At 39.5% G+C, this 27,055-nt stretch overlaps 2 protein-coding genes across 4 annotated transcripts in view; one reads left to right on the forward strand and one right to left on the reverse strand.

The window, feature by feature from the left end:
* Positions 1-14,873, forward strand: part of SLC26A5 (solute carrier family 26 member 5) — a 38,022-nt gene extending 23,149 nt beyond the window's left edge. For all 3 annotated transcript variants that reach the window (XM_026841126.1, XM_026841125.1, XM_026841127.1), the window contains exons 7-19: positions 1,182-1,334; positions 2,578-2,660; positions 2,755-2,902; positions 4,624-4,737; positions 5,036-5,113; positions 6,541-6,636; positions 7,352-7,458; positions 8,610-8,679; positions 10,249-10,341; positions 11,281-11,403; positions 12,767-12,979; positions 13,250-13,304; positions 13,870-14,873. In XM_026841126.1, the coding sequence (XP_026696927.1) occupies positions 1,182-1,334; positions 2,578-2,660; positions 2,755-2,902; positions 4,624-4,737; positions 5,036-5,113; positions 6,541-6,636; positions 7,352-7,458; positions 8,610-8,679; positions 10,249-10,341; positions 11,281-11,403; positions 12,767-12,979; positions 13,250-13,304; positions 13,870-14,012 (1,476 nt within the window). In that variant the 3' untranslated portion in view covers positions 14,013-14,873. The remainder of the gene's footprint in view (positions 1-1,181; positions 1,335-2,577; positions 2,661-2,754; positions 2,903-4,623; positions 4,738-5,035; positions 5,114-6,540; positions 6,637-7,351; positions 7,459-8,609; positions 8,680-10,248; positions 10,342-11,280; positions 11,404-12,766; positions 12,980-13,249; positions 13,305-13,869) is intronic.
* Positions 14,874-18,355: 3,482 nt separating this feature from the next.
* On the reverse strand, positions 18,356-25,463 carry PSMC2 (proteasome 26S subunit, ATPase 2). Its single transcript, XM_026841129.1, has 11 exons — positions 25,120-25,463; positions 23,832-23,913; positions 22,677-22,776; positions 22,209-22,340; positions 21,510-21,582; positions 21,270-21,365; positions 20,846-21,010; positions 20,266-20,353; positions 19,350-19,552; positions 18,725-18,821; positions 18,356-18,631 (listed from the first exon to the last, which is right to left on the reverse strand). The coding sequence occupies exons 4-11, from the start codon at positions 22,217-22,219 to the stop codon at positions 18,474-18,476; spliced, it is 891 nt and encodes a 296-aa protein (XP_026696930.1). The 5' UTR covers positions 22,220-22,340; positions 22,677-22,776; positions 23,832-23,913; positions 25,120-25,463; the 3' UTR covers positions 18,356-18,473.
* Between the last annotated feature and the right edge of the window lie 1,592 nt (positions 25,464-27,055).

The following is a 27,055-nucleotide window of genomic DNA, read 5'->3' on the forward strand; positions in this document are numbered from 1 at the left end:
ACCAAAGCTTTTAAGTTTCTATGAGCATTATTTTCTTGCTGTTGTGAACAAGCAGAGTTGAAATGCATCTAAATCTATTATGCCTGCCAGCCTAGGAAGACCCAAGTTGTTAACATCAAATCAGTGCTCTGATTCTGCAGACAAGAACTCCTGAGCAGAAGAATAGGGAAGATCTCTGATATCTGTGAAAATGTAAGCTTTTGAGCAGACTGATAGCTCAGCAATATTGAAGCGTTAGGATTTTGACTACATGAAAGCTACAGAAAATACTTTGTGGGAATCTTTCTTACACATTTGTGTAGATATAACAAACCTTTTGGAAACAAGGCTGTACTAATGATTAATTCCTAAATTTACTCTTTGGTTCAGCAATCCAGAAACCAGACATACTAACTGCCAAACAAGTAGGAGGGAAGATATACATTCAAGTGTACTACCAGGACATCTTGAATGTATAATAAACTGATAGTTGCTGTAATTTTCCTTCTGTCTAAAGAAGGGTATGTACATATTTTTTCAAAGGCCTCTCCAGAGGTCATTTATTCATTTTTATTTTTTTAAACAGTCGAAGGAGGGGTAATTGGTAGGGGAATCATTTACCCTCTAGAAACTTGTGTGTTTCTTTCCTAACAACCTTTAATAATGTTTTCAACTAAAAGATATTTGGAATAATGGCCAGTTCAGCAGTATTGCAAGATCACTGTTATTTAATCTTATTGCTATGGTAACCTCAATGGTTATCAGCTGCTTTACCGTTTTAGAATGGTTTTTGCAGGTCTAAGTAGATGTGACTTGCCAAAGAATATTTGAAGGTATTAGAGTGAGTTTGCATTTAATGCTTTCAGGTAGCTGCCAGCATGAAATATGTGTGAAAACCCTGAGGATAAGAGATGTGGTTTAGTTTAGACTTTCTTCCCTATTATAGTTTTTTTTCTCCCAATTTTTGACCCATTTGAGAAAAACTGATATTGTAAATGATTGCATCTCCCTCACTGAGATACTCTGAACTTACATATTTTGTTGGAACAATGAGGATTTTGGTGAGGCACTAATTCACTGTGGTTATGAATGCAGAATGAAAACACAGCTGAACAGCAGTATATAATCTGCTTTTTTGTGGCAAATCTTCATGAAGATTGTATTTTCTTAGGAATAATTATAATTCTTCTGTTTTGTTACAGAGCATTGCTGCTGTGCTTTCAAAAATAACAACAACCAATATTGCTGCACTGATTGTTGGATTAACGTGCATTGTTCTGTTGTTGATTGGCAAGGAAATCAATCTCCGGTTTAAGAAGAAGCTTCCAGTTCCTATTCCTATGGAGATCATTGTGGTAAGCAAGTTATGAAATTCTATAGCTAAATTATATAACCATTCTAAAGCTGTAGAAACTGTCTCATTTTCTATCAAGTCTTACTGAGCTTTAGAGTAACTTCCATTGAACATACTTCATTTGAGGCTTGATCCAGTTTAAGATTTGGATACTCATAAGATTAGGGACTGACATGCCCACGTTTTAGGTGTAAAGTCCCAAAGAAGAATTGAAAACCCATTTAAAGACCCACAGTCCGTTGTGGCAATGGGTAGGTAGAGATTTGTTGTAAAACCCACTCTATCCTGGGGTTTTGGCACCTGAATGATTCCCTGCAAGACGTGCCTCTGAGTGGCATTTCCCACTTGGAGTTCAGGAGCTCAGAACCCTCTCCTGAAGGAAGGTGCTTACAGATGCCCGTTTCAGAGTTCTGCAGGGCTTGCTTGCTTTTTAAAATGCAGTGGTAGAGCAGGAACCAGTGGGACTTACTACTTCACCTTCCTTTCTCTGTTTCTGAGACTGGTAACTGACTGCAGCATTGATTCTGTTTCAGATGACTGCTCTTAAAATACATGGATAAAGCAGACTTATCTTAATGCACACAAATCCCACATCTCAGATAACCTTTAACCTTTAAAAGTGGTTGGATTTAAAAATTATTTCTTGGTTAACTAGAGCTCTCAAACAACCTGAAAAAAAACAGAGGCAAGAAAGGGAATAACTGAAGGTATACGTTCAATCTAGATAGAAGGAACAAAGAAAAGGGATGCTGTTAGATGATGGAGCTGGTGTAATAGGGTATTGTTCAATAGTAAGGCAATAGCAAAGCACTTACACCTGTTCCTTTCACTGCTGCTGCACCAGTTCTGTTCACGGAGAGCATGCAGGTTATGCATGTGAAAATATGGCAGTGCAGACATCCTTGGCTTGTCCTTGCATTTCATTTTGCTATACACTGTTCTGCCTGAGCTTGGCTCAGGCAAAGAAAATTCAAGTGATTCAGATATACCATAGCATGTTCCATTTAACTGTTTCCAAGAAAATTTTATAAAATCAGTGGGGGTTGAAAATGATGGAAGGAAAATTATGATACTTCCTTATTTTTATCTGCTTCTTTACCCCCAAACTCTTAGAAAACTGATTGACAAATAAATGTAATCCCTTGTCTATTATTCATAATCAGCTAACTGTTACTAGTTCTTCATCTCTTTATGGCTTTATCTCTTTCTAGCTGATGTTTACAAATGTGTTTGTGGATTTTTAGGTAATTATTGGCACAGGAGTTTCAGCTGGAATGAATCTGAACGAGTCATACAGAGTGGATGTTGTTGGCAATATTCCTCAAGGGTAGGGGTGATATATTCTTATTCAAACTATATCTTTTCCATATGGCATGTAGCTTTTAGTATAGTAATTTGTAAATATTTATTTCATCTGCAAGGTTACGTGCACCAGCAGTTCCCGAGATTCAGCTCATCCCAGCAATATTTGTGGATGCGATAGCAATAGCAATAGTTGGATTTTCGATGGCTGTATCAATGTCCAAGATCTTTGCCCTTAAACATGGCTACACCATTGATGGGAATCAGGTAAAAGTATTGGGATTGCTTTGTTGAAAATTCTCAGTAGCACCTTTGTTACACCATTAAAGTAGAATGGGATATTGGACAAAAAACTAGTTTTTCTTTCATTGTGGAATCAAGTCAGGTTTTTGACAGCCTACACATTTAAATGCCAGGAATTATTTTAAGTTGTTCTGGCTGTGTTTTAATAACCAGATTCGCTTTTAGTTTCATTTTGGGAAACTTGCATCTGTTAGAATTGGACATATGCATTAATATTAACTGTTGGGACAGACTTAGCCCACTGTTCTGATGGGCAGCTACTTTATCTCTGCTTTCTGTAATACAGTGGAGCATAGAGTTCCCACAGGATAAATACAATGCCTTATGTGTCAAAGAACTATTATCTAAGGTTTAGAAATTCCAGTTATGTCTTATAGTTTCTTTTTATTCCAACCCATTGCAAATATGCAGCTTGTCATTTTCTGGGGTAGCAATTGGCCCTGTCCGTAGTTAGCATTCTGATCATGATTTGAGTGATAAAGGCTGTGGTTAGGGACTTTCTAAAACTAAAATAATATGTCATCCTCACCTACTCTGTCCCTCCTGTGCAATTTACAATCAATATTGCAGTTGGATTATTGGTTGAGATCATTGTGGTGTCAAGGGAGACAGAAAGTTCCTATGCTGTAATGCATTTTCTAGAGCAAGCATCTGACACAGCGCAGATCAGCTGTTCCCCCTTCTCAAAATGACTCTTACTCTGAGAGTAAATGGAGTTTAAATGACTTTTACCTACAGAGTTTTACTTCTGCTTAGGTGAATCTGATCCTTCATGTCATTGTTCTCTGTTATCCAAAGAGAGATGAGGACAAATCCTGAGCTGTGTGAATGGAATCAGCTCTATTTACATTAGTTAAAATAATAATCACTGACCTGAGTTAAGCATCTAGCTCTTTTTCTCAGGGGGTGCCAGATACTATTTCACCTGGATGTTAAACCATAGAAGTCCTTGTCACAGAATGCTGTGCATGCTGTTTAAAAGAATCAGAAAAGGATTGTACAAATGCAAAGAGGAAAAACTCACTGAGAACTATTGAAAATGTATAACTCAAATCACACCAGTTACAAATAACGGGATGCAGAGTAATCTGGGAAGTCCTCATGAAAAACAAATACTTCCTTGCGCATCAGAAACACAGTACAGATGGAGCTCTCATCTCACGCACAGTAACAGTTCTCATGTGGGATCTTCCTGGTGAAGCAGTGGACACACGTTGTTTTTTTCATGTTCAGCAATGGGTTACCACCCATGGAAACACAGCCAAGGCTGCTCTTGGTTCTAATAGTACTAAACAGATAGTTTAGGGTGGGAAGTGAAGAACAGTGTGTGTATGAGAAACCATTTTCTGGGTAAAAATTCAAGTTATCCCCAAGTTAAATCCTTAAACAAGCAATGCTGTTATTCATGTTAGTTTTCATTCCAACTCAATACTGTAATATTTAAGGATGGGAAATGTCTCCAGCACTTCATCAGATACGTTATTTTACAGCTGATTTAACATGCATCAACTTGTGTATGTGTGAGCACCACAGATATAAGCTACAACAGGATTGCTTATTCCTTACAATAAGATTACTAGAAAGCACTGTAAATAAGATGTGGTTATTAATATGTATGGATAGCTCCAGCTTTTTACAGTTGCCAGATATAACTGCCTTTTATTTTACTCTGTTGTTTAACACAGGAACTTATTGCCTTGGGAATATGCAACTCTGTGGGGTCATTTTTCCAAAGCTTTTCAATCACTTGTTCAATGTCTCGGAGTCTTGTTCAGGAAAGCACTGGTGGAAAAACTCAGGTATGTAAAACCAAATTTTGAGCCAAACAAAGTTTACTTTTTGGAGCTTCAAAACTAAAGTCTGAAGCTTTGCTAGATTGCCAAATTCCTCTGCCTGGGGCAGAAAGTTTCCCATGTTTCAAATTCAGATTGGTCCAGGATAGAAAGCTGCATGACAACCAGAATGGGTGAACTGAGTGGGAGGGATCACAAGTCACTTGTGCTTTCCGCAAGGCTGTTTGTTCAAGAGGGGTTACCTAATCAGTAATACTTGCCTTTGGGAGCCCTTATAAATTATTTATGGCTTCTTTTTTTTCAGATTGCAGGTGCTCTCTCTTCAATTATGGTTCTGTTGGTAATTGTGGCTATTGGATACCTCTTTGAACCACTTCCACAGGTAAGGGAGTTTTGCCTGTTAGGCATTGCATTGTCAGTGAACTGAGGCCAGTGAGTACTGCTTAAAATAGAGGTTGTGGGATGATTAGTAAGTCACACAGTTAGGCCTTGATCCAGAAAGCTTTAAATTTTGTATGCATTTTTGCTGTAAGTTAGGCTAGAAATTAATAATATTTTGAAGCATTCAGCATGCTTTTTGTTGTAGTTTTTAATATTGGACATTCTGGACTGTTTTCAGAACGTAAAAATGATACCTTCAAAAAAACACAATTCCTCTTTAGAATCATTTAGATTGAAAAAACCCGTAAGATCATCAACTCCCACCATTAACCTAACACTGGAAAGTCCACCACTAAACCATGTCCTTAAGTACCACATCTACATATCTTTTAAACACCTCCAGGGATGGTGACTCAACCACTTCTCTGGGCAGCCTGTTCCAATGCTTGATAACCCTTTCAGTGAAGAAATTTTTCCTAATATCCAATCTAAACTTCCCCTGGTACAACTTGAGGCCATTTCGACTTGTCTTATCACTTGCTACTTGGGAGAAGTGACCAACACCCACGTTGCTACAACCTCCTTTCAGGTAGTTGTAGAGAGTGATAAGGTCTCCCCTGAGTCGTCTTTTATCCAAACAACCCCAGTTCCCTCAGGTGTGCCTCATAAGACTTGTGCTCCAGACTTTTCATCAGCTTCGTTGCTCTTCTTTGGACACGCTCCAGCACCTCACTGTCTTTCTTGCACTGAGGGACACAAAACTAAATGCAGTATTGAAGGTGTGGCCTCACCACTGCTAAGTACAGGAGAATTTAATTGCAGCATAGGAATTCTGGGAAGAGGTTAAAAAGTTAAAAGAAAGTCAGAGCTCAGCAAGGAAAGGGTTGGGGCTGGGTGATGGCTTAGCATAATGGGTTGGTTTTGTTAAGCAGTTTTACTATTTGTATAAAAATATATTTATAAGAATAAATCTGACTGTAAAAAAAATTTGCTTCTGGTGACATGCATAGGATGATATGCATTTCCTGCTTCTTTTTATAGGAGAAGTATCTTGCGTTACACTTACATGACTTGCAGGAATTGTTGCAGTATGTTGTAGAGAAACTTGAATTTGAGATTATAGTCTAGCTGCTTCAGGCACTAAAGGCACTACAATCGCCGCAGCATGGAGCTCAGGAATATGTGATTTGTCTTGCTAGGAAAGAGTATATCAAACTGTTCTGACTCTGGCTTGCCATTTCTGCAGTAGTAGTAAAAACATATCTCCACTGAACTACTTGAAAAGTTGGGTTTTTTTAATGGAATGTCTGTTCAGTAGACTTGTATGAGTTGTACAAAGGACAGAAATACAGTTATCTGTGATGCTTTGAAGTATTTGGCATTTGGTTTATTTTGCTTCTGAAAATTGCATTTGTGTAATATTCTTAGACAGTGCTAGCTGCAATTGTCATGGTGAACCTGAAAGGAATGTTTAAACAGTTCGGAGATGTCATGCACTTCTGGAGAACCAGTAGGATTGAGCTGGTGAGTAATGCACAGCACAGTGAATATATTCTACTATATTAGATTTGCTGCTTCTCTTCTTCCTAACCCCCAAAATGGGGTAGAAACTTATCAAGGAGTTTACAAATTGATGTTGCATTGCAGATGTACATAAGACATGAAGCTGTAAGTACCCTAGGAGAGTGATCTGTTGCAGAGAAAAATGTTTTTGTGGTTGTTCAACAACCTTTAACTAAGGTCAGAAGTAGTTTGGTTGTAGTAAAAGGAAAGCTTTTGCAGTGTTGCTATAGGAACTGCACTGGAGGTTGTGGGAATGTCTGAGTAGAATTTGAAAGAGAGTAGCAAAGAAAACTACTTTGAGGTATTTACCATCTTTTAAGACAAACCAAAATCCTGGCTGGAGTGGGCCAGAAGTAAGAGTCTATTGGAGGTAACATTTTGGTGGCATGTTTCTGGTGGATTGACTAGCTGATGGAAGTAAGTGAGAGCTGTTTGATTTTTTTTTTTATTTTTTTTATTTTTTTTTTTTAATCCTAAGGTATTTGGAGTCTGGTAACACAGGATTCCTTGGAGAACAGGACTTGAGGCATTAATTAATATGTGACAGTTTGATGTTATGTTAGTGCACCTTGACCTTTTATGCCCTAATACATAGGTTTTGAGGTTGAATTATGCTATTGTTTTTGCTGTTAACAGAAAAGGATGCATAATAATTCAGACCTTTTCTTTGTTTTAGGCCATCTGGGTCGTAGCTTTTGTGGCTTCTCTTCTCCTGGGACTAGACTATGGTTTGCTTACCGCAGTAGCGTTTGCAATGATAACTGTTATTTACAGAACGCAAAGGTCAGATTTCTTCTTTATCAAAATTAGTGTTTGCTGATCTTCTGTGTGGTTTTGTTTGTTTAAGGGGTGCAAATAAGGAGAAGACCACTCCACCCTCTTCAACTACATCAGTATAGAATCTGCTTCATAATATAGGTCATGCCCTCTGGCTCTGATCCAGGGTTCTCATTTTATTTTTCTGAGAACAAAATTTCTAGAGGGCATGAACTTGCAATTTCAATAGTAAACAGAAGATTTTCTGTTTGTTATAGTGGTTAATCTTCTTGTTTAATTTTTTAATGACTTAAAGTTTAGAACTTCAAATCTGCTTGATGCCGGTTTCAGTAAATGATAACATTTCATCTGCACTAGTTGTCACAGAAGATGTGTAAGGTTATCACTAGATGAATGTTTAGGTATTTGATAAGAAAGTTCTAATTCATCAAAAAACTGTGCCAGCCCCTCTAGTTTTTCAGATCACTTCTCTCCCCATTCAAAGTGATAAAGTTTTTACTGTGAAGCTTTTGTAGACCTGGAGGTCTACAGGAAAATTATTTCTTACATGTGTGGACAGGACTGCATGTGAGGTTTCTAGGCACAAGGTCTGGGACATCTAGGTGAAAAATGTATAAATGTCTTGTTTTTGGTCTGCATTGGAATGAAACCAAGTTCTGAGATTTCCACTCTGCATAAATAAGAATATTTTTCTGCCATCTCTATACGGTTTTGTTCTTGCAAACAGAACATTAATGTACTTCACTGTCACACTGCTTGTGAGTTGGAAATATTCATCTGCTCAGGCATTGTCCTGGGAGTAGAGTGGCTCTTTGAAGGTGCAGCATGTTTTCTGCCGGTATGAGTTTCCATATTTGCAAGATAATGGAATTGCACCAGTTCATACCAAAGAGAATTTGCCCTGTACCTTTTGCATGCTTTGGCCCATGCTTTTGAGAAAACTACAGCATTACAGTGCTGAGTTTATAACTTGTTTTTGCACTGACAGAAGCTATCTTGTCTAGTCACCAAATGGCCCCTTTATTGTGTTTCTGCCATAAACTGCCCACTGCTTTTGACAATGTTGAGATAAGCCTGTACCAGACAGGCACTGCAGAATGACCGTTTAAAATAAGTTTCAATGTGTATTGAAAACTCACTTCCCCATTTCTCTCTAGCCCTCAATACAGAATTCTTGGTCAGATTCCCAACACTGACATCTACTGTGATGTGGAAGAATATGAAGAGGTAGGAGTGTATTCTTCTGCATTGAAAAGTGGAGCAAAGGCGACTGTGGCAATTTGTTGCTTAGCCCTACCCTACTGCACATACAGTGCTGTCTGCCTAGCATTCACCTCTGTTGACAGGAAAGAAAATAAACTTGATTTTAGTAGTAAAGGCTATTTTGTTCAAAATGCTAGCTTTTGTACTGCATGTCCATTTAACCAGGAAGTGATCAAAAGTAACTTCTATACTAGTTCCAACTAATTGTGCTAGCTTGTACAAAATAGTGAGGCTTATAGGAATGCAACTGCTAAACCTGCTGTGTACACAAGTGCATACAAGGCACTTTCTTTACTTTCATGGCCATACTGCATGAAATCTATGGAACCGGGATCCAAACTGGTATGTTGTTCAGAATTGCACAAACTGTTCCAATCAGCATCTCCCTGCCTCCACCCATCCCCTACTCATTCAATATATATGATTAATGACACAGTTGCTTGCCATGCCCTTAGCTGCTTATAAATGCCATTTTGTTCAATCAAAAGTGGGTGAAAGGAGTGTATTTTGTCAATATAATGGATATAAACACACTGTAACAGCAACTAGAATTTTCTGTGCTCTCTGCCATATTCTCAGAGATACTCCCATGAAGGCTACATCCCCCTTTACTGAGGAACCAGTCTGTAAAACCCTATGTGAAAAGATGATGGTGTAATCTGAAAATATTCTCTCACCAGCAGCTCTGCTTTGAATATGATACAAAGCAAAAGCATATATGGGCATGTTTATAGCTGTGTGCAAAGAGAAGACTCCATTCTTGTTACACTGAATGCAGTTAGCATTTCCTCCTCCGGTATAAAAATGGGGTTGGCAGCATGTGTCAGGCTGCATCTCTGCTGCTGGCCGGGTCATTTGCATGTAAAATGTCAGAGTGCAGCCTGTTTAGAGATGACTTCATTTAAAGTAGAGGAAAGAAGTGATATTGAGACCTATCTGAAGGCCTGTTTGAAATGAAAGATTTGAAAGATGGCTCTTTTTTGGTACCTGAGGAGACAAGAAAGAAAAAGAGAGAGAGAGAATTAAGTCGTCATGCCTGTAGAAAGGGAGGCTAAGAGGAAGCATTCCTAGATCTGCATCATTTCCTCGTGGTAATGCCACATTCAGATAGCAACATCAGAGAACTGCAAATATGTAGTTCCTTTTTATGGCTGTACATTTCGTTGTTATAAAGGAGAAATGTCATGTGACATTAATGTGTGCAGCATCACACTAGGAAAGGAGGAGGTTCGGATCTTCTGATTGGCTTTGCTCACAATAATGACAACCTTCTTTATTTGATGTGTGCTGATAGCCATTCATACACACAGAATCACAGACAAAATCAACTACGTTGGAAAAGACCTTGAAGATCATCTAGTCCAACTGTTAACCTAGCACTGACAGTTCCCAACTACACCATATCCCTCAGCGCTATATTGAGGGTTGGCTGTTGGGCTGCTGCATGCTCGATATATCTTTGTGATCACACAGGTGCTTTTCTTCTAGTGCAGGCAGTACATAACTGTGAACATTCAATATTCCTTTCCTTAGGTTAAAGAATATCCTGGAATAAAAATATTTCAAGCTAATGCATCACTTTATTTTGCCAATAGTGAGTCATATACAAGTGCACTGAAGAAGAAGGTGAGTAAAGCAAATTCTTTAGTGTCTATATCTTGAAAATTCAGACTGGCTTCTGAAACATGCTCATCTTTCAGCTCCTTTAGTGTAGCCTCTAGCACAGTGTTTCTCAGCCTGCGGCCCCTGGTGACCAGTAAAATAGGAGAAGGGGACCCTCTAGCCAACTGCAAATCACCTTAGGAAGCAACAACATGGTGGGAGGGAATAAATGGACAAAGTGTAGCTTAATACTAACTGCTTGTGAATGGAAAGTCTGGTGGTTGCATAGCACAAACTGGTCAAACACTTTTTTTTTTCAGAAGAAAATAAGTAGATGTTGAACTGAAAACAAAATTTCTGGGAGTAAAAGCTTCCTTCTTGGGTGACAAACTTTACTGGAATGTAGGACTGTGGAATACTGTGGGCATTTAATGGTTCTCGTGAGCAACAAGTTACCTGCATAGAGTATGCCTCACCTCTTGTGTAACCGGTGTTTGACTGGGTGGGAACAGCAATAACAGAACTAGCTAAGGGCAGAACTGCCTGACCCAGTAGCAATTGCACCCTTACTAACTTCTGAAACATTTTTCTGTAGCTCCCACGATGAGTCTTATGCAAAACAGGTGGGTGGTACTTACCTTCACAAAGCAAGAGGTATTAGTGATTTATGTCCAAATCCACTTCTCTCCCCTTTGCTCTGTGCACCCAAATCAGCATTTGGTTGAAACATGGCATTCTGATTTCAAGAAAAGAATGTGATGTATCTATTCCTCATCTTTTTAACACAGTGCTTGCCAAGATTATTCTTTCTTACTTTATACTATTTTCACACCCACCAAGGAAAGCTGAACAATGCAGACTTGTGTTTAAAATTTGACAGTGATGAATTTCAATGCTAATTGATACTGCAATGTCATCCTAACAAGCTGAATCTCCTCTGATCATGCTTTCTTTTTATGACAGACTGGAGTGGACCCTTGTGCCGTATTGGCAGCAAGGAGAAAAGCCCAGAAGAGGCACACCCGGGAAATAAAGGCAGCAAATGAACTTAGAAAGAAAGCTGTACTGAAACTAGTGAATTCTTCGGTAAATATTTACCTCTACTTTATCAGCTAACATGCTGCTTTCTTAAGTTATCAATTTTGTTTATACAAAGTGCAGAGTGCTACTCAGGTAGGAAGGCTTAGGAGCAAGCACTGTGCAATGTGGACAGGCTGCTGAGGGGACAGCATAAGGATCAGAGGCTCACGGCTGGATTGGATAACTGTGTTGAACCTTCATTACATTCTGGTAGCACATAGCAGAGTAGAGCCCTTCCATGCTGTCATACTGTCTTAGCAGAGATGTCAGTCGAAATTGCAGAGACCTTACCTCTGCCCTTCCCCACAAAGTTGTAATAATCATACAGAAATAGGATATCATAGAATCAGACTCATAGAATGGTTTGGGTTGGAGGAGATCTTAAAGATTTCCAGGGAGGGGGCAGCCACAACTTCTCTGGGCAACCTGTTCCAGTGTCTCACCACCCTCACAGGAAACAATTTCTTCCTCATATCTAATCTAAATTCGTCCTCTTTCAGTTTAAAACAGTCCCCCCTTGTCCTATCATTATACTCCCTGATAGAGTGTCCCTCCCCATCTTTCCTGTAGCCCCCTTTAAGTACTGGAAGGCCGCTCTAAGGTGTCATCAAAGCCTTCTCTTCTCCAGGCTGAACAACTCCAACTCTCTCAGCCTGTCTTCATAGGAGAGGTGCTTCAGCCCCCCGATTTTCTTCGTGTCCCTCCTCTGGACCCACTTGAGCAGGTCCATGTCTTTCTTACACTGGGGGCCCCAGAGCTGAACACAGTACTCCAGACAAATAATATTATATAAATTTATATAAATAAAATTAATTCAAATTAGCATCGCCTGTAATAAAAAGGTGTCATCCACACTGCTGATCTTGGTGTGGGCAGGTACATTAAAAAGGGTTGTTTGAAACATACTTGTGCTTTTGTGCATGTTTAAATTTACCCTCATGGTGGGAGCTGGTGTGTGCTTTTTACCAACCAAATGCCTAACTTAAGAGCCCAATTGCTGTTGCTTCTTTTGAATAGATAGGCCTTGTCAGAATCAGCAGGGTTAAGGCAAGGAAATGGAGTTAAAAACATATGAACAGGTGTCAGTGTTTGAAGGAAATGGGTAACTTGTTCCTGAGATAACAGCTTTAAGGTGCTTGCATGTGACTGCAGAAAGGCTGGGTCTAAGAGAATAAACCTTGATATACATGATATGGAAGTGTGTGTGTGTGTGTGTGTGTGTGTGTGTGTGTGTGTAAAGCCAGTTTCTCTAAGGGTTAGGAGCTGTACATCTTTTAAAGGCTGAAAAAATAGGTGAGTATGGGGAGGAAGGGGATCTATGCTGAAAAAGTACTGGCTGTTATTAAGCTTTATTTATCTTCTGTCCCAGACTAATGACGTGGAAGCAAGCGTAAAACATGAGATAGCAAATGATGAGTTACCTGTAAATGGAAAATTTGCATCTGCAGATGCTAGTGTACAAGACAAGTCTCCTGATGAGCACGAACATTTTGTGGAGCCCAAACCAAACATCCACTCTTTAATTCTGGATTTTACACCAGTGAACTTTGTGGATTCAGTTGGAGCAAAAACATTAAAATCAGTAAGTAGGGTTTTTTTCCCCAGCAAAAACAATAGAAAATTTCTGAGATAACCTAATAGGGAACCCGTCAGCATGAGACATAAATGCCAGCTCAAATGCAATCCAGTATTTCACCTAATCACGGTTTTAATTCTGTAGCCCTGCAAGTTTTAGCTGAATACTGGGGAATGTGGACTGTGGACAATTTCACAGTAATTGGCTTACATCTTCCAGAGCTGCAATGTGTACACTGGTATACCTGTGTTTAACTTCGGTTTAACTCTGTTGCAGATTATAAAAGAATACAAGGAAGTTGGTGTCTGTGTCTGTATTGCCAGCTGTAGTGGTGAGTTGAGATTTTAATTTGTTCAGTGTGCTTTATGGGAGAGACTGTGTTTTATCTCTTTCCCTCTGGCCCCAAACTTTCTTGCTGCCAGGCACCTCAGTAGTATCAGCACTTACTTCACGTAAAATTGGATTAGAATTGCATTTGAGAAAAAGCAAGTCCATATGCATTAGACCCTTCACTTTTTGTGAAAGTAGAGCACTGATGTAATGAGTTCTGTGAGGACAGCATCCCCCTCCCGTTTATTCCAGCTGGCAAATTGTAAATGCCACATGGAACTTCTTATCTTGAAATTGTTGTAATAATGTAATAAGAAGAAAAGCCTGCAATGTTCCAAGTATCTGATAGTTGTAATTGTAACATCTTCTGCCAAGAATAGGCCTCTTGTCTATGTCTGGATAAGAGAATTACCCATTTGGAGTAGAAGTAGTATGTGATCCACCTGGCTATTTTAAATTTAAATAAGTACGTGATCAAGTTGGCATCTTCTTCCTGAGATAGCATTGTCTTCCATTTTTGTACTTTAATTTATGCACTGATGGCATGTTTGGCTTTTATTTTTTAGGCCCTGTTATGAATGAACTGACAAGACTGAAATTTTTTGATAACACTGTAACAAGAGAGCTGCTGTTTCACAGTATTCATGATGCTGTACTTGCTTGCCAAGTGAAAGACAGGTCTGCTTCACAGACTAACTTTGACCTCTGAAGAGTGGCATCAAGCAGAATGGAAGCCAGATTTATGCTGATGGAGACTCTTTCTGAATATTTAATTTGCACAGTTTAAAGAGAGCCTAAGGCTATTTGTATCTACGGGTATAGGATGGTGCTTATTTTCTGTAGGAAGAGTGAATAAGGAATTGGAAGCCTTCATGCTCTTGAATTTTTTCCTTCAATCAGGGTATATCCTTCCAAAACATATGAGCACAAAATTATGCAAGACAAAAAAATTGAGTGTATTCTGCTACAATCAGAATCCAATAGACAGGGTGACATTCCTACTCCTGTTGAGAAAATGGGCACTTTAACTCACTACGAGGTGGGATCTTGCAGGAAATAACTGTTCTGCAATTGCAATGCACTGTACCAGTGTCTTTAAAGAACTTCTGGATTACTTTTAAAGCCTGATGTCAACATCTACACACAACAGATTTATATAAATTAAATTAATCTGCCAGCTGGATTAATGAATTCACACTGGTGGTGTTTAGCTGCTGCACTTTTTAAACCTGGATGGTACAGTTAATTTTTTAAATATCTAACCTGTCTCAACTATACTCAGCTCTTTGTTGCCTTAACGATTTCACTCTAAGTGAACTTCAGATTAGAAACCCATTGTTTAGTTATTACATTATCAATAATGGTACATTCACTGCCAAAACAAAATTATACTTTCTACAAAAGAATAGTTGATTTTAAGCTAAAATTAGTTTAGCTTCAAAGTGTGAAGACAAAACTGGTTTAAGGCAGGAGTGAAGCCTTTTAAAAGTAAATTATGAACTGATGCCCTATATGCAATCTTGTCAGATGGAATAAAAATGTAGACAGGGTCTAAAGTCTCAGTGGTCTATGAAGAGAGAAATACTTTCCTGTTGCCTGAGACCTTCCTACCAGCAGTGCTGCTTCTGCCTCAGCGTTGAGTAATTGTTGTGGTTTAGCCTCAGCCAGCAACTAAGCCCCATGCAGCTGCTTGCTCACTCCTCCCCCTCCTAGTGGCATGGGGAGGTGAATGGAATTGAAAAAAAAAGTTTAAATTGTGGGTTAAGAACAGTTTTATAATAAAATACAATAATTAAGATATATTAATAATAGTAGTAATGAAAATGAAGATTAAAAAAAAAAGAAATAAAACCCCAGACCCAGAGAAGTGATGCACAGTGCAGTTGCTGACTGATGCCTGAGCATCAACCAGCCCCGTGGCCATCTCCCCCCAGTTTATACACCGAGCATGACATCCTGTGGTATGGAATAGCCCTTTGGCTAGTTTGGTCAGCTGTCCTGGCCATGCTCCTCCCAGCTCCTTGTGCACCTGCTCACTGGCATAGGAAACTACAAAATCCTTAACTTAGGGTAAGTGCTACTTAGCAACAACTAAAACATCCGTGTGTTATCAGCATTATTCCCACATTAAATCCAAAACACAGCACTATACCAGCTACCAGAAAAAAAAAAAATTAACTCTATCCCAGCTGAAACCAGGACAAAATAGATTTCAATAGAACTCAAAAATATTAGGTTTAGGTTTTTTTAAAAGGAGTAGTGTGGGTGTTTTTTTGATTGTCTTCACAATCTGGCTGCTGTGGTACTGCTTAATTTCAGATGTGAGATGAAAAACATGGAAATGTAATTTAAGAAAAAGAGGGCAATCTTCCAACACCTGTGTTTCCCTAACAACAATCACTACGAATCTGAGCAGAGGTGGGAACCTAAAAGTGTTTCTCTGTGGGTTATTTCAACAGCACAGGGGAAGTGGAGCATCAGTGACATTTCATTTAGCACCCTCAATCAAAGGTCCTGTGCATAAGGGCATTCAAACAACTTCCTTTCTTCTGAATGCAGAACTTAATACTTTCCTTTTGCTTCAAGATCTGTTGCGATTAGGGCTTGCTTCAGGTAAACCAAATTTCCCAAGAACCGGGGGCAGTTGGGAAGATGTTTGACTTCCTCAGACTCCCCTGCCAATAGGGATAGGAAGCTTTCTGCATCAGAAATTACTGCTTAGCTGGAGTTCAAAGGATTAATTGAATGCATGTTAACACATTGTGTGTGTTTATTTAAACAACTTGTGGTACATTTTATAACTAGTTTAACAAGCCTTTGTATCTACATACAGTATATTTTTCTACTTTCAGCTTGTTGCAGCTTCAGTTTTTAACTATGTAGTCTCTTCAGTTCATGTCAAAATCCTGTCAACTCCCAGAATAAAGTGATGATCCTGACTTGTCAAAATTTTCCACTTTGTCTTGATGACACCTTCTATGTGGGACATGCCAAGGTGCCTGGAGGCAAGTGTCTGTTGCCAAGGGGGTGGAAGGGTCACCACCTCCAGGTCCTCCCCACCACTCAGGTTCCTGTTCCTCACCCCTCGGCTCCATTCCACATTAATGATACCATTAATGCTCCGTTTCCCATCCTGGCAGCAACAGCTGCACTTCTGGGGAGCTGTGGAGACGTGGGACTGACAGACCTTTGCCCAGGAAGGTCCTAGATCCCAGGCTCTGCAGCACTAGTACTCTGCCACCCACGCCTGCGTGCTACCAGTGTTGCTGGTAACTATCCAGCAAAATGAAATCTGGCAGCTTTTGACCAGTCTCTCCTGTGCTTTGCTGCCACCAGCAGAAGCACAGCTCCCTACTCACTAGCCTCACTTAGCTACTGAAAGGTAAACTGACTTCCTCTTTCCCAGACTGATTAACAGATTGCTCTCTAAATATGTATATCCTACTTTAGGCTTGTCAGTGCTAGATTAAACAAACCCCCATCCTTTAAACTCATACTGGGCTCATCTTTCCCCTCTCCAGTATGTCGACAGTGACAGGGTAGTTAGTGCGCCTCTACCCAATCACTGCTGCTGCCCCACCACAGCAAAGGTCACTGGCTTGCCCAAGTCTGGTTTGACATCTCTTTATGATCGGAAGAATATTCCTCTCCCCCTCCTTTTTTTGCAAGAGTACTGATGATAATTCAAGATACCCAGTAAGATCCAGACTCTTCTTATGTACTTCACTTATCCTTCCTCACTAACAGGTACACTTAATTTCCAGTGCTGCTCTTGGTAAATAGATAACTTTCAGTGCTGCTCACTTTCCTCTCAGGCTCAGAATGAAAAAAATTGTCCCACCAATAAACTTTTATCCCTCCACAAAATGTTCTTACCAAAATAACACATAACAGTTGAGAGCAGTTTTTCAAGGAGGTATGGGCAAAACCACAGGACTGCTTAAGTTCGCATATCAAGTTACCAACACTGGCCAAATTCCTAACAAAGTCCACACACCACCCACCCTCTTTCCCTACTGCACACACTTGCTCTTTCTCTACTGCACGTTTCCTCTTTCAAAAAAAATAGTGGCTTCACAATCTAAGCTTGGTAAATTGATGTGTTATATCACAGTGAGACCTGATAAAGACCAAGACAAAGCAGTTCCCAAAAGCATTTTTCTCCCAGTTAATTTCTTTGACCTCTTCCCACACACCGCCCTCAAAAATAAAAACTTTAATGCAACACTTGAAAAAAAAGACAACAAAAGGCTGTTGCTTTTCATTGTCCAAACCATCCAGCTCTGTAGGAACATGTTAGATGAGTGAAGATCCACCTTGCAGCGTAGCCTGCCGCTAACAACCATCAGCTACCAGAGCATCAGCTACCAGAGCATCAGGATGCAATCAGGGTCCTCCTCTGTGCACAGCAGCATCTTAGACAAGTAATGTGATGTATCAAAGTGCTCCCTAGTAGACTGATGTCTATTAATAATGTATTTTTAGAGCAGGAACAGGAAAAAGGAATCTTCCTTCCCTTAGAACTAAGAAATTACGCTTATTTCTTCATCCTTTTTGACCCACTTACTATCTCAGCAAGAGATGAAGAAAACCACTGAAGAAAAATAAAACAATTATGATAGTACCAGAGTTCCCCTAGGGAGAAAAAAAAACAACATTCCTTCGTGTCTTCCCTAAGCTGGGCAGTGACTCCGACCACCAAGCAAGCACTGGAGCTGAGCTGAGCTACATCTGCCTTCTCCTCAGCTCAGTTTCTGCAAGTTTTCTTGGGACACACTTACACCTTGGTGCTGAGCATCACACAAGCATTTCTGGGTCACCCCCAAACACTGCAGTCACTTAGGGATCTTTCAGCACATCTACAGCTTAGATGGTAAGTTTTGGGGTGTAAAGGGTCACTAGGGATCTAAACTTTGGATTTCTAACATTGCCCAGGTATCTGCTTTTAAAATACGCACTGGTTTAGACTGTATTGTTAGAATCTCACTGAGATTTGTTTCCTACAGCAGCAATACTCTGCTGATGTAGAACACATCATAATGAACTCACAGCTCCTGTTTGAAATACTCCATTTATTTTTAGCTTCCAAGAACAAAACATGAATTACTGCACTTGGATTTTTGCTTCACCGCAAGTTTAACAACAGGAACGGGAAAAAGATCCCAAGATATTAGTTGTAGGTCATGTAGCGGGGGGTAGCACTGAACTTTGCATATGATTTAATGACTTTGTTCACTGCTTCTAAGAAGTCTTTCTCTGTTGCGATTTTCCGACGTGCTCGGATAGCAAACATGCCTGCCTCCGTGCAGACACTGCGGATCTCGGCGCCTTTGAAAGAAAGGGACAAACAAATTCAACACTGACCACCCAGTGGAGATGAAGCCTACAGAAAATTGTTTAAGAAAAATAAATTCAGCTTACCTGTGCTATTAGGGCACAGCCGAGCCAAAAGCTCAAATCTGATGTCTCTTTCAACACTCATGGAACGAGCATGTATTTTGAATATGTGAGTTCGCCCCTGAAAAAAGGATGAAGGACAGAATTGTTCACAGTGACTCTACTGTGCAGCTGTCCACATCCAGAGCAAGGGCAGATGGAAAATAAAACTTATTTGCTGCCCAACTACAGCTTCCCATCTCTGAACTAGCATATTAATGTGTCCGTTACTAAATTAAGAAAATAACTTTTTAAATAGCTTTAATGGTAGAAGTACCTCAAGAAATCTCTCTCAAAAGAGCCAAACAAAACACATTCTAACTTAAGAACTAAACCATGGATCTGGTTAAATGAATCTTTATCTGTTGAGTCAGGAATACACAGTGAATACAGCTGTTTACCATGGCTTCCTGGCCAGGCATGGACTCTGTGCAGTGTGGGAAAACTTTTCTGGCACATCTTTAAACCCCCAGTTTTCCATGTAGTTTCACAGAAGTTAAAGAGTGCTGCTTTTGTTAATTCTCATAAACTGCATCCAGACAATAATGCCCCAACTGAATAAACAGTTTGATATCAGAATATACTTATCTGTGAAAGAAAGCATTCTCACCTCAAGATCAGGCAAGCTGAACTCTATCTTCCTATCCAACCTGCCGGGCCTCATCAGTGCTGGATCCAGAGTATCAGGTCTGTTTGTAGCCATCAGCACTTTGATGTTGCCTCGTGGGTCAAAACCATCCAACTGGTTGATCAGCTCCAGCATAGTACGTTGCACTTCATTGTCACCCCCAGCCCCATCATCAAAACGAGCCCCTGGAGAGAGAAGACACAAAGAGTTTTACAAAAATAAAAGAGGGAGCTTCAGAGCCTGGAGGAGGTGTCGCAGCTGCTACACAGAAGACACCAGGAAGTTACATACAAATATTTGTGATGACTTTAAAAAAAAAGGTGTGAGGCGTTATTTGAAAATTACACATTTCAAACAAAGAGTGAGCGTGTTACTTGTCCATTACAACAGGCGCCATATCTTCATCCTTAGTACGAAAGGGCCTATCTCCCTGCCTAATAACTGGCAAAACTGCTGATGTTTATAAATGTAGCTTGTCTGTTTTGCCTCCCCCTCAACCAAAATCCTCCCCACCTTGTCTGTGTAAAAATTGTTCTGTTTTCAAAGGACCTTTTTTTTTTGAGATTAATTTTCAGGCAGTAATAAAGATTTAGTATATAGTCCAGATGCTGAAGGGGCTTTAAGTTAACAGTACTTTTTGCAATACAGTACAGAGATTTTTCACTAAAGCTCCAATAATCTGGGTGTTCCAAATATGCAAAAATGACTTATCTTATGACTTATATAAATCACTTCCTGATAGCTGCCTGGACAGAGAACATGCTGGTAGTAGTTTTGATAAATAGACATTTACATGCACATTTCTTGAAATGCAGCAATGCAGATAAAGAATTACAACACAAAAAGAAAACCTTAAAGTTCTCATATAAGATTAGAGCTATAGATACTACAAACATACCTCCAATGGCATCAATTTCATCAAAGAATATGAGACAAGCTTTCTTAGTTCTGGCCATTTCAAAGAGTTCACGAACCATTCGAGCTCCCTGAAAGCAAAAAATCAAGATTTTGTTAAAGATTCAAGGCACTTTAAAGGAAAACCATAAAAATTAAACTTTTCATGCTTCCAAACATGTCTAAGTTTCCAATGATAAAACTCTTTCATTTGTACACATATACATAACGGAACATTCACAGATCTTAAAGCAATTTATAAAGCAGAACAAATTGCTACTCTTAAATTCAGAAGTTCAGATGAAGTCACTTGCCTCAGGGCCAAGTGAAAATTAAGTGGCAGAGTTGGGAACAGAATTCTAATACTGGAGTCTTCCTGAACCGTAGATTAAACTCTGTGCTGCAAAATCTGTTTCATCGATAACAACATACTTCAGGTCTCATAACTGACTGCCTGATCTGCAGCCATTTGCTTGACAGTTCCTGCCCCCCACCTCGTGTACATTCATCCACTGTTCCCACTATGGCCTCTGGTCCCTATGACTGGAAATCTGCAAATCACTCCACACTCCATTTCCTCTTACCTCTCCCACATACTTCTGCACCAATTCAGATCCAATTACCCTGATGAAGCAGGCATCAGTCCTGTTAGCAACAGCACGGGCACAAAGTGTTTTGCCTGTACCAGGTGGTCCAAACAAAAGTACTCCTTTGGGAGGCTCAATTCCAAGGTTAACAAATCTTTCAGGCTGTAATGGTGGGAAACAGAAAGCAAGGCTATGTGTGAATTAAAGATAATTTGCATATACTCTTTGATGCACATAAAGAAAATCATCAATGAAGAGCAATATAAAACAGGCTTGGCTGGATTTCACTTGTTAAAAATAGACTCCCTTTTACTTAGGTGTTTACATTCAGCTACATTACCTTTTCTTGTTTTTTTCAAATGCTAGTTGATGACCAGAATACTTTCAAAATAATAAAAGTTGCAATCTGGAGCTTACTTACATGAAGCAGAGGGGTTTCAACCACCTCTCTCAGCTTTTCAATCTGCTCTTTACAGCCACCAACATCACTGTAAGTGACATCTGGTTTTTCTTCTACCTGCACAACAAAAAGATGAGCAAGCAGTTAACAGCCTGATGCTGTGCATCTCTCTGGGCTTTCAACAGCCCAGAACAAGATCCAGACAAAGTATTCAAAATTACAAGACAAAGTAATGTCTTCGTAAGTAAAGGCAGTTCTCACTTGCATCATGGTGACTGTGGGATCAATCTTTGGAGGCAAGGGGATATGGATTTGGTACTTGTTCCTGTCCACCCTGGTGAGAAAACACAAAGACCATTATTTTAACACCGGTTAATTAAACTGTCATGTATAAACAGCTCTGTAAATTAGAAGCTGAATTCTTAAACTGTTCTTTTCTCTGGCATCAAGACAGCCCAGCCCTGAAAGCTAACAGTCAGATGGGCTAGAAACTGGAATTCCTTCTGCAGAGAAGTTTAAGGTTTCCAAAAATATTAATTCTGAAGTATTTTGAAAACTACACTTTGAAATATCCCACAGAGCAAAGTAGCAAAATATTGATTCTAAAAAGTGACAAGCTTCACCTCCTCAGTGAACATTTCCTGTAGCCACCCTGTGTGTAACTGTGCAGACAGCCAGAGGAAGCAGGCTATGCAGGCTCCCAGAAACCTGGGATTATTGGGGACCAAACTGAAAGGTTTCAGTTCATGATGCACACTTTTTGTCAGAATGACATCAAATTCAACAGACTGCAGCATAGCATGCAGGTAAATCACTGTCTTCCAACAGAAAGACATTAGTGCTATAATTTGAACCACTGCAAAAATATGAAATTACAGTTGTTGATATGCCAAACTAATGGATCAGATGAGAAAGCTTTGTCTCCAGCAAAAATCTTAAGAACACAAAGATTTTGCTTACCCAACTCGCATGCCTTCTTCTATGTCAGTAGGTGCCACCTGGTCACTGAGATCCACCACGAATTTGGCAAACTGCTTGACATTGATAATGTACTTGGGATCCTCGGAGTCTGCATTGATTATCTTTGTACACCTAATACAGTACATACAATTAACACCACCAGGCAGACTAACTGGCTTGCTATTTGTATAACCACCAAGATGAGAGAGTCATATTTTCCATATACATTGAAATACCTGTTGTACTGTGATTCTATTATTATAGCATCATACAGTAATTATAGGAATAAATATGAAGTACGTAACACATCAACAAACATAACATGGTTCCTTTTTGATACGATGGTAAAAAGCACTATCAGTATGCACAATGCATGAACCTTTTTTAAAAAAAAAAGTCTACACATAAGCTATAAATCACTTTTTTAACACTATGCAGCTCCACTGCAAAGAGGAAGAGTGCACCCACCTTGCAACCTGCAATGGTTGCTCACTTTGGAGAGTTTGCTTATCCGCAGCCAGATCCCACAGGGCAGGAGGAGCCAGGCCAGTGTCGGATTCCTTGATTCCTATGTAGAACACAGACAGCTGAGGAGGAAGCAGCTAACCTGTACCTCAGCGATCCTTCCCACACCAAGAGCCTTACACGTAAGCCTGCAGGAAGCTTTCTGAGAGATCTCCAAAACACATGCACACACATCTTTGATAGACTTCCTAAAAAACGAGTTTCCTAAAGAAATGAGGCCTACGTGACTGTGCCAGCTGAACAGGCAAATACCAGTCTAGCCACCCTCTAATACAATTTTGCAGTGTGGGGACAATTACAACCAAGCTTGACAGAGATATAGAGAAACATGCTTCTCAAAGTTTCGGGAAAGGAGCAGAACTCTGCAAGTGGTTTCACTCAGGGAAAGCTTTAGTGCAAGATACCAGAAGCTAAAGGATTCATACAGATGAGAAACTCTGAGTCTTCCAAACCATGATATAAAAAGTACCATCTCCATGATGTATTTGAAAGAATCAAGGATTTTACTGGAAAAGAGAAATTGCAATCTTCCTGGCAGAACTGAGGGCCACTAGAGGATTGGTAACAGGGCAACAAACATACATCAGCAAAACAAAGAAAAATTAGAAAACAAATTAATTTTTATTGTAACTGTCATAACTGATCAGCTGATTTTAAAAGAGCTGATTTTAAATGCTCACTGCTCTGATACACATTTTTTCATTATACAAGGACTGGTACCATTACCTAATACATTGGGGTTTTGCAGTCTATGAAAGTTCACTCACTATTCAAACGCAACTTGACACAAATCACAAAAAGTTATCTAGTGGCAGAAAGGGGCATGTTTTCATGCCACCATATACCTAAAGACTACATTTTTGAATAAAAATGTGTTAGACCACAAAATTACATAATCATATGTACAGATTAGCCTTGCCCAATCAAAAAGACCATCATCTACAAAGCAAAAACCTCAGGTTACCAAATAAAGAATTGTATTCTTCTGAGAAAAATAACAATAATAAACCAATGCAGAAGTTGTTTATAATCAGCTCCTTAAAACACTAGTCTTGGTATATGTGTCTCTTTTATTGAAAGTTATCTTAAGAAAGATACCAGTGAGCTCATTGATTTTCTTAAGCAGTTGTTGAATATCATCTTCTACTTGCTTGATCTGCCTTGAGTATGTGCTCTGGCCCTGGAAAACAAATATGTAGATTTTGTAACTCAAATTATTTTATATTTAGGAAAAAATGCCAATAGCTGCTAAGCATCAAGATGTTCAGCAGACTGTCTTGGTATAACAGCCAACTATTGATCACAGCCAAAAAAGACAGTATTACGTTCCAGTAACAACATTTCTGTTCGCAAAAACAGAGTGCAGCTACACACAATCAACCAATTGCGCAAGTGGAAATTTTCCACATTTGTAAACTTCAAGGACTTGTTTTTCTTTTAAACCTCTTCAGCCTTATGTTTTAAACTATTTTTTTTCCTAAAATTTAAAAAATACTTAGTAAAAATTACATCTCAATAGAATTCTGTATACATTACCTGAAAATCATCTTTTTAGTGATGTTGAAGCACAAGTGCTTTAACTACTTTACCCAACCCTTCCATCAGCCACAGAAGATAGCAGACAGATCATGGGGCAAATCAGAAGCTAGATTCTTGCCTGTGATAAAATGCTTTACTATCTTGCTCTGCCTAAAGCAGGCAGATCTGAGTCTGAATTTCCTCTGTAAGATCTCCTTTGCATCAACTTGGCAACACATAAGCCACCACAGTGGGCACAAACCGTATTTCAGAGGTTTGTAAAGGAGTCTCAGTGTCAACAAAATTCAGACTTCTGGCAAACGTAGCAAACATACCCAAATCCAGACATACAGACCCACCGTACGGTCTGGTGGAGTGGAGATTTGCATTTCAAGCCTTATTGTCAGTGGAAAACACCTCCCAAGATTACTTTTTTTTTTTTAAAGATCCATGGATTGCTTACTAACAGTTTTTTAACATGATGGCTAAAAGCAAGTAAATTTGATGGAAGAAGGACAGTTATTGTTCTTTATGAAGCAAGAAAATTGGTTAGTGAAAAAGCCCTAGAAAAGCCCTGGCTGTTCGACTCCTATGACAACCAGCTACGAGATACAAAACAAAAACAGAAGAAAAAAACAATCATTACTTTCAAGATTACAAATCCACTGGATTTTGTTTATGGTTTGGTTTGAGGCTTTCTCATTGGAAGACAGAAAGGGAGAAAAGATTTTGGTAGGAGAGAAAAACATTAGGAGAAGCAGATTTACTCACTAAGTACACATCCCTCCACTCTTCCATTCAATTCCTAACAGGACTTGCTTTTTTTTTTAATTTAACACTCTTGTATATATCTATGTATGTTACTTACGTATGTTTTCAACAACGCAATATCTCCTTCATCCAGAGCTGAAACAAGACAGAAAAGACTTAGCTTCCAATTTTAAAAACAAAACTAGCAGTATCAATTCTGCTTCTAAAAGATGAAAACATGTATTTTAAAGGGATTCCCTTGAGTTTCTACTTTTTCACTAAACCAAAGTGGAATAAAAAAGTATCAGACAGTCAAGAAAAACAACACAGGGTCTCCAGCTACTCTCTCCAGTCCAAAAATCTGTACCACACAGAGCTCACAGCAAGCAAACTACTTAAACTTTGCCTTGCTCAGAGTAGTTTAGTGACCTATGACTATACAGAGAAGGAATTGAAAATATCAAAACTTCATCTTTTTAACTTTTTGTTTCTTAATGTGTTTTTTTAAAATCAGTGAAAAACTGTCACCACTTTCTACCGGTGATGTCTCTTTTTCAAAATGCTCGTGTGAGCAGGAATCAGCAACCAAATCTAAGCTGGTCCCAGTAACAAAAAATTACAATAAACTACTAAAGCAGCCTAGAATCAGTAGCTAACACAATGCTGAGTTTTAATATTATAAAATGGAAAACATGTGAATGGTTGCTCTAGACAAGATAAACACTCTGGTCCAATATCCTTCCCCAACCAAATGGTCTACAAACATGGCAAATGCACAGTGAGCTCCCAACCCCAGGTCATATGTTGTTACCAACAGCCCTTAAAAAGTCTTCCTTGTGTGAAAATTTTTGTATCCCTGTAAACTTTCAGCAACTTTCAGCAGAATACACAGGAAGGAAACCCCCTGTTTAAATCAGCATTGTGCTTGGAATCTAAAAATTGTACCTGAGCCTCAGAATTCCTGCATCAGAACAAGCAGTGTCAGCTGTTAAATGCATAAGCTTTTGCAGAGACCCCTGAAGAAATGCTCCAGTCAACTCTCTCACTTAACTAATATAACCATTACTGTCATCCCCTATTTGCTCCCATATCACTTGACATTTAACAGACCTTTAACACTCTCCCTCCCTTCCCCTAAAAGCTATCTCTTCTCCAGACCAAATGACAGCCTTCACCTTAAGGATCCCTGGCTTCAGTTTACTCTCTTTTCTAATTCCACTGTACCCTTTTAGGATAGAGGGAGTCCAAACTACACAGTATTGAAGATCTTGGTGCAGCATGTATTATACAGTATTTTGAAGGGATTTTCTTTTTGGTGTTGATCCTTATTTCTTTCCTGATTATTTGTACTAACCCTTTTTTTTTTTTTTTTTTTTATGTAGTAAACACTGTTGCTACAATTCAAAAATCTTTCTTGAGCAGCAACAGTTCAAAGTCCATCACTAAATACATACAGTATTGCTTTTGCTTCCAGATGCATTATTTAATATTTACTAACATGAAATTAAAAGGCAAATGAAATTCAAACATGAGGAGCAACTGGCAATTTTCACACTATGCTGATATCTCCAGAAAAATTTGCCATGTTGCTCTTTCCCGCTTCCACTGAACGACTTATGAAAGTGGCAGCACACAGGGCTGGACAGGCAGCTCTGCAGGGCTCTACCAAGGAAGAAAAAGAGAATATCGCGGGTTTAGACGATTAAGTTGGTCTTTTAACTAATCATTACACCACAAAAGCCCTTTTGTCTTACGAAGAGCAAATAAAGCTTTTTAGGAGCCTTTTATAAGAAAACCTTAGCCTTGGAAACAGCGAGGCCAGACTGCGCCGTGTGGATCCGGGCTGCAGACACCCCCCAGCCGCCCCCGGGTGTTTGCTACCCGCTCCCCGATCAGCCCTTCTGACTCAGCAGCAGACTTCGCGGGCCTGACCTCCCGCAGTTTTCCCTCAGGATCCTGACAAACCCGGCTGATGTTTAACGTTTGCCACCACCGCCCTCTCCTCCCCTGGGCCGCCCCTCCCGCCAGGGCCGCAGACGCGGCACCGGCCGAGG

The sequence above is a fragment of the Athene cunicularia genome, assembly GCF_003259725.1.
Source record: "Athene cunicularia isolate RWA chromosome 1 unlocalized genomic scaffold, athCun1 chr1_part2, whole genome shotgun sequence".
NCBI classification, from domain to species: Eukaryota; Metazoa; Chordata; class Aves; order Strigiformes; family Strigidae; genus Athene; species Athene cunicularia.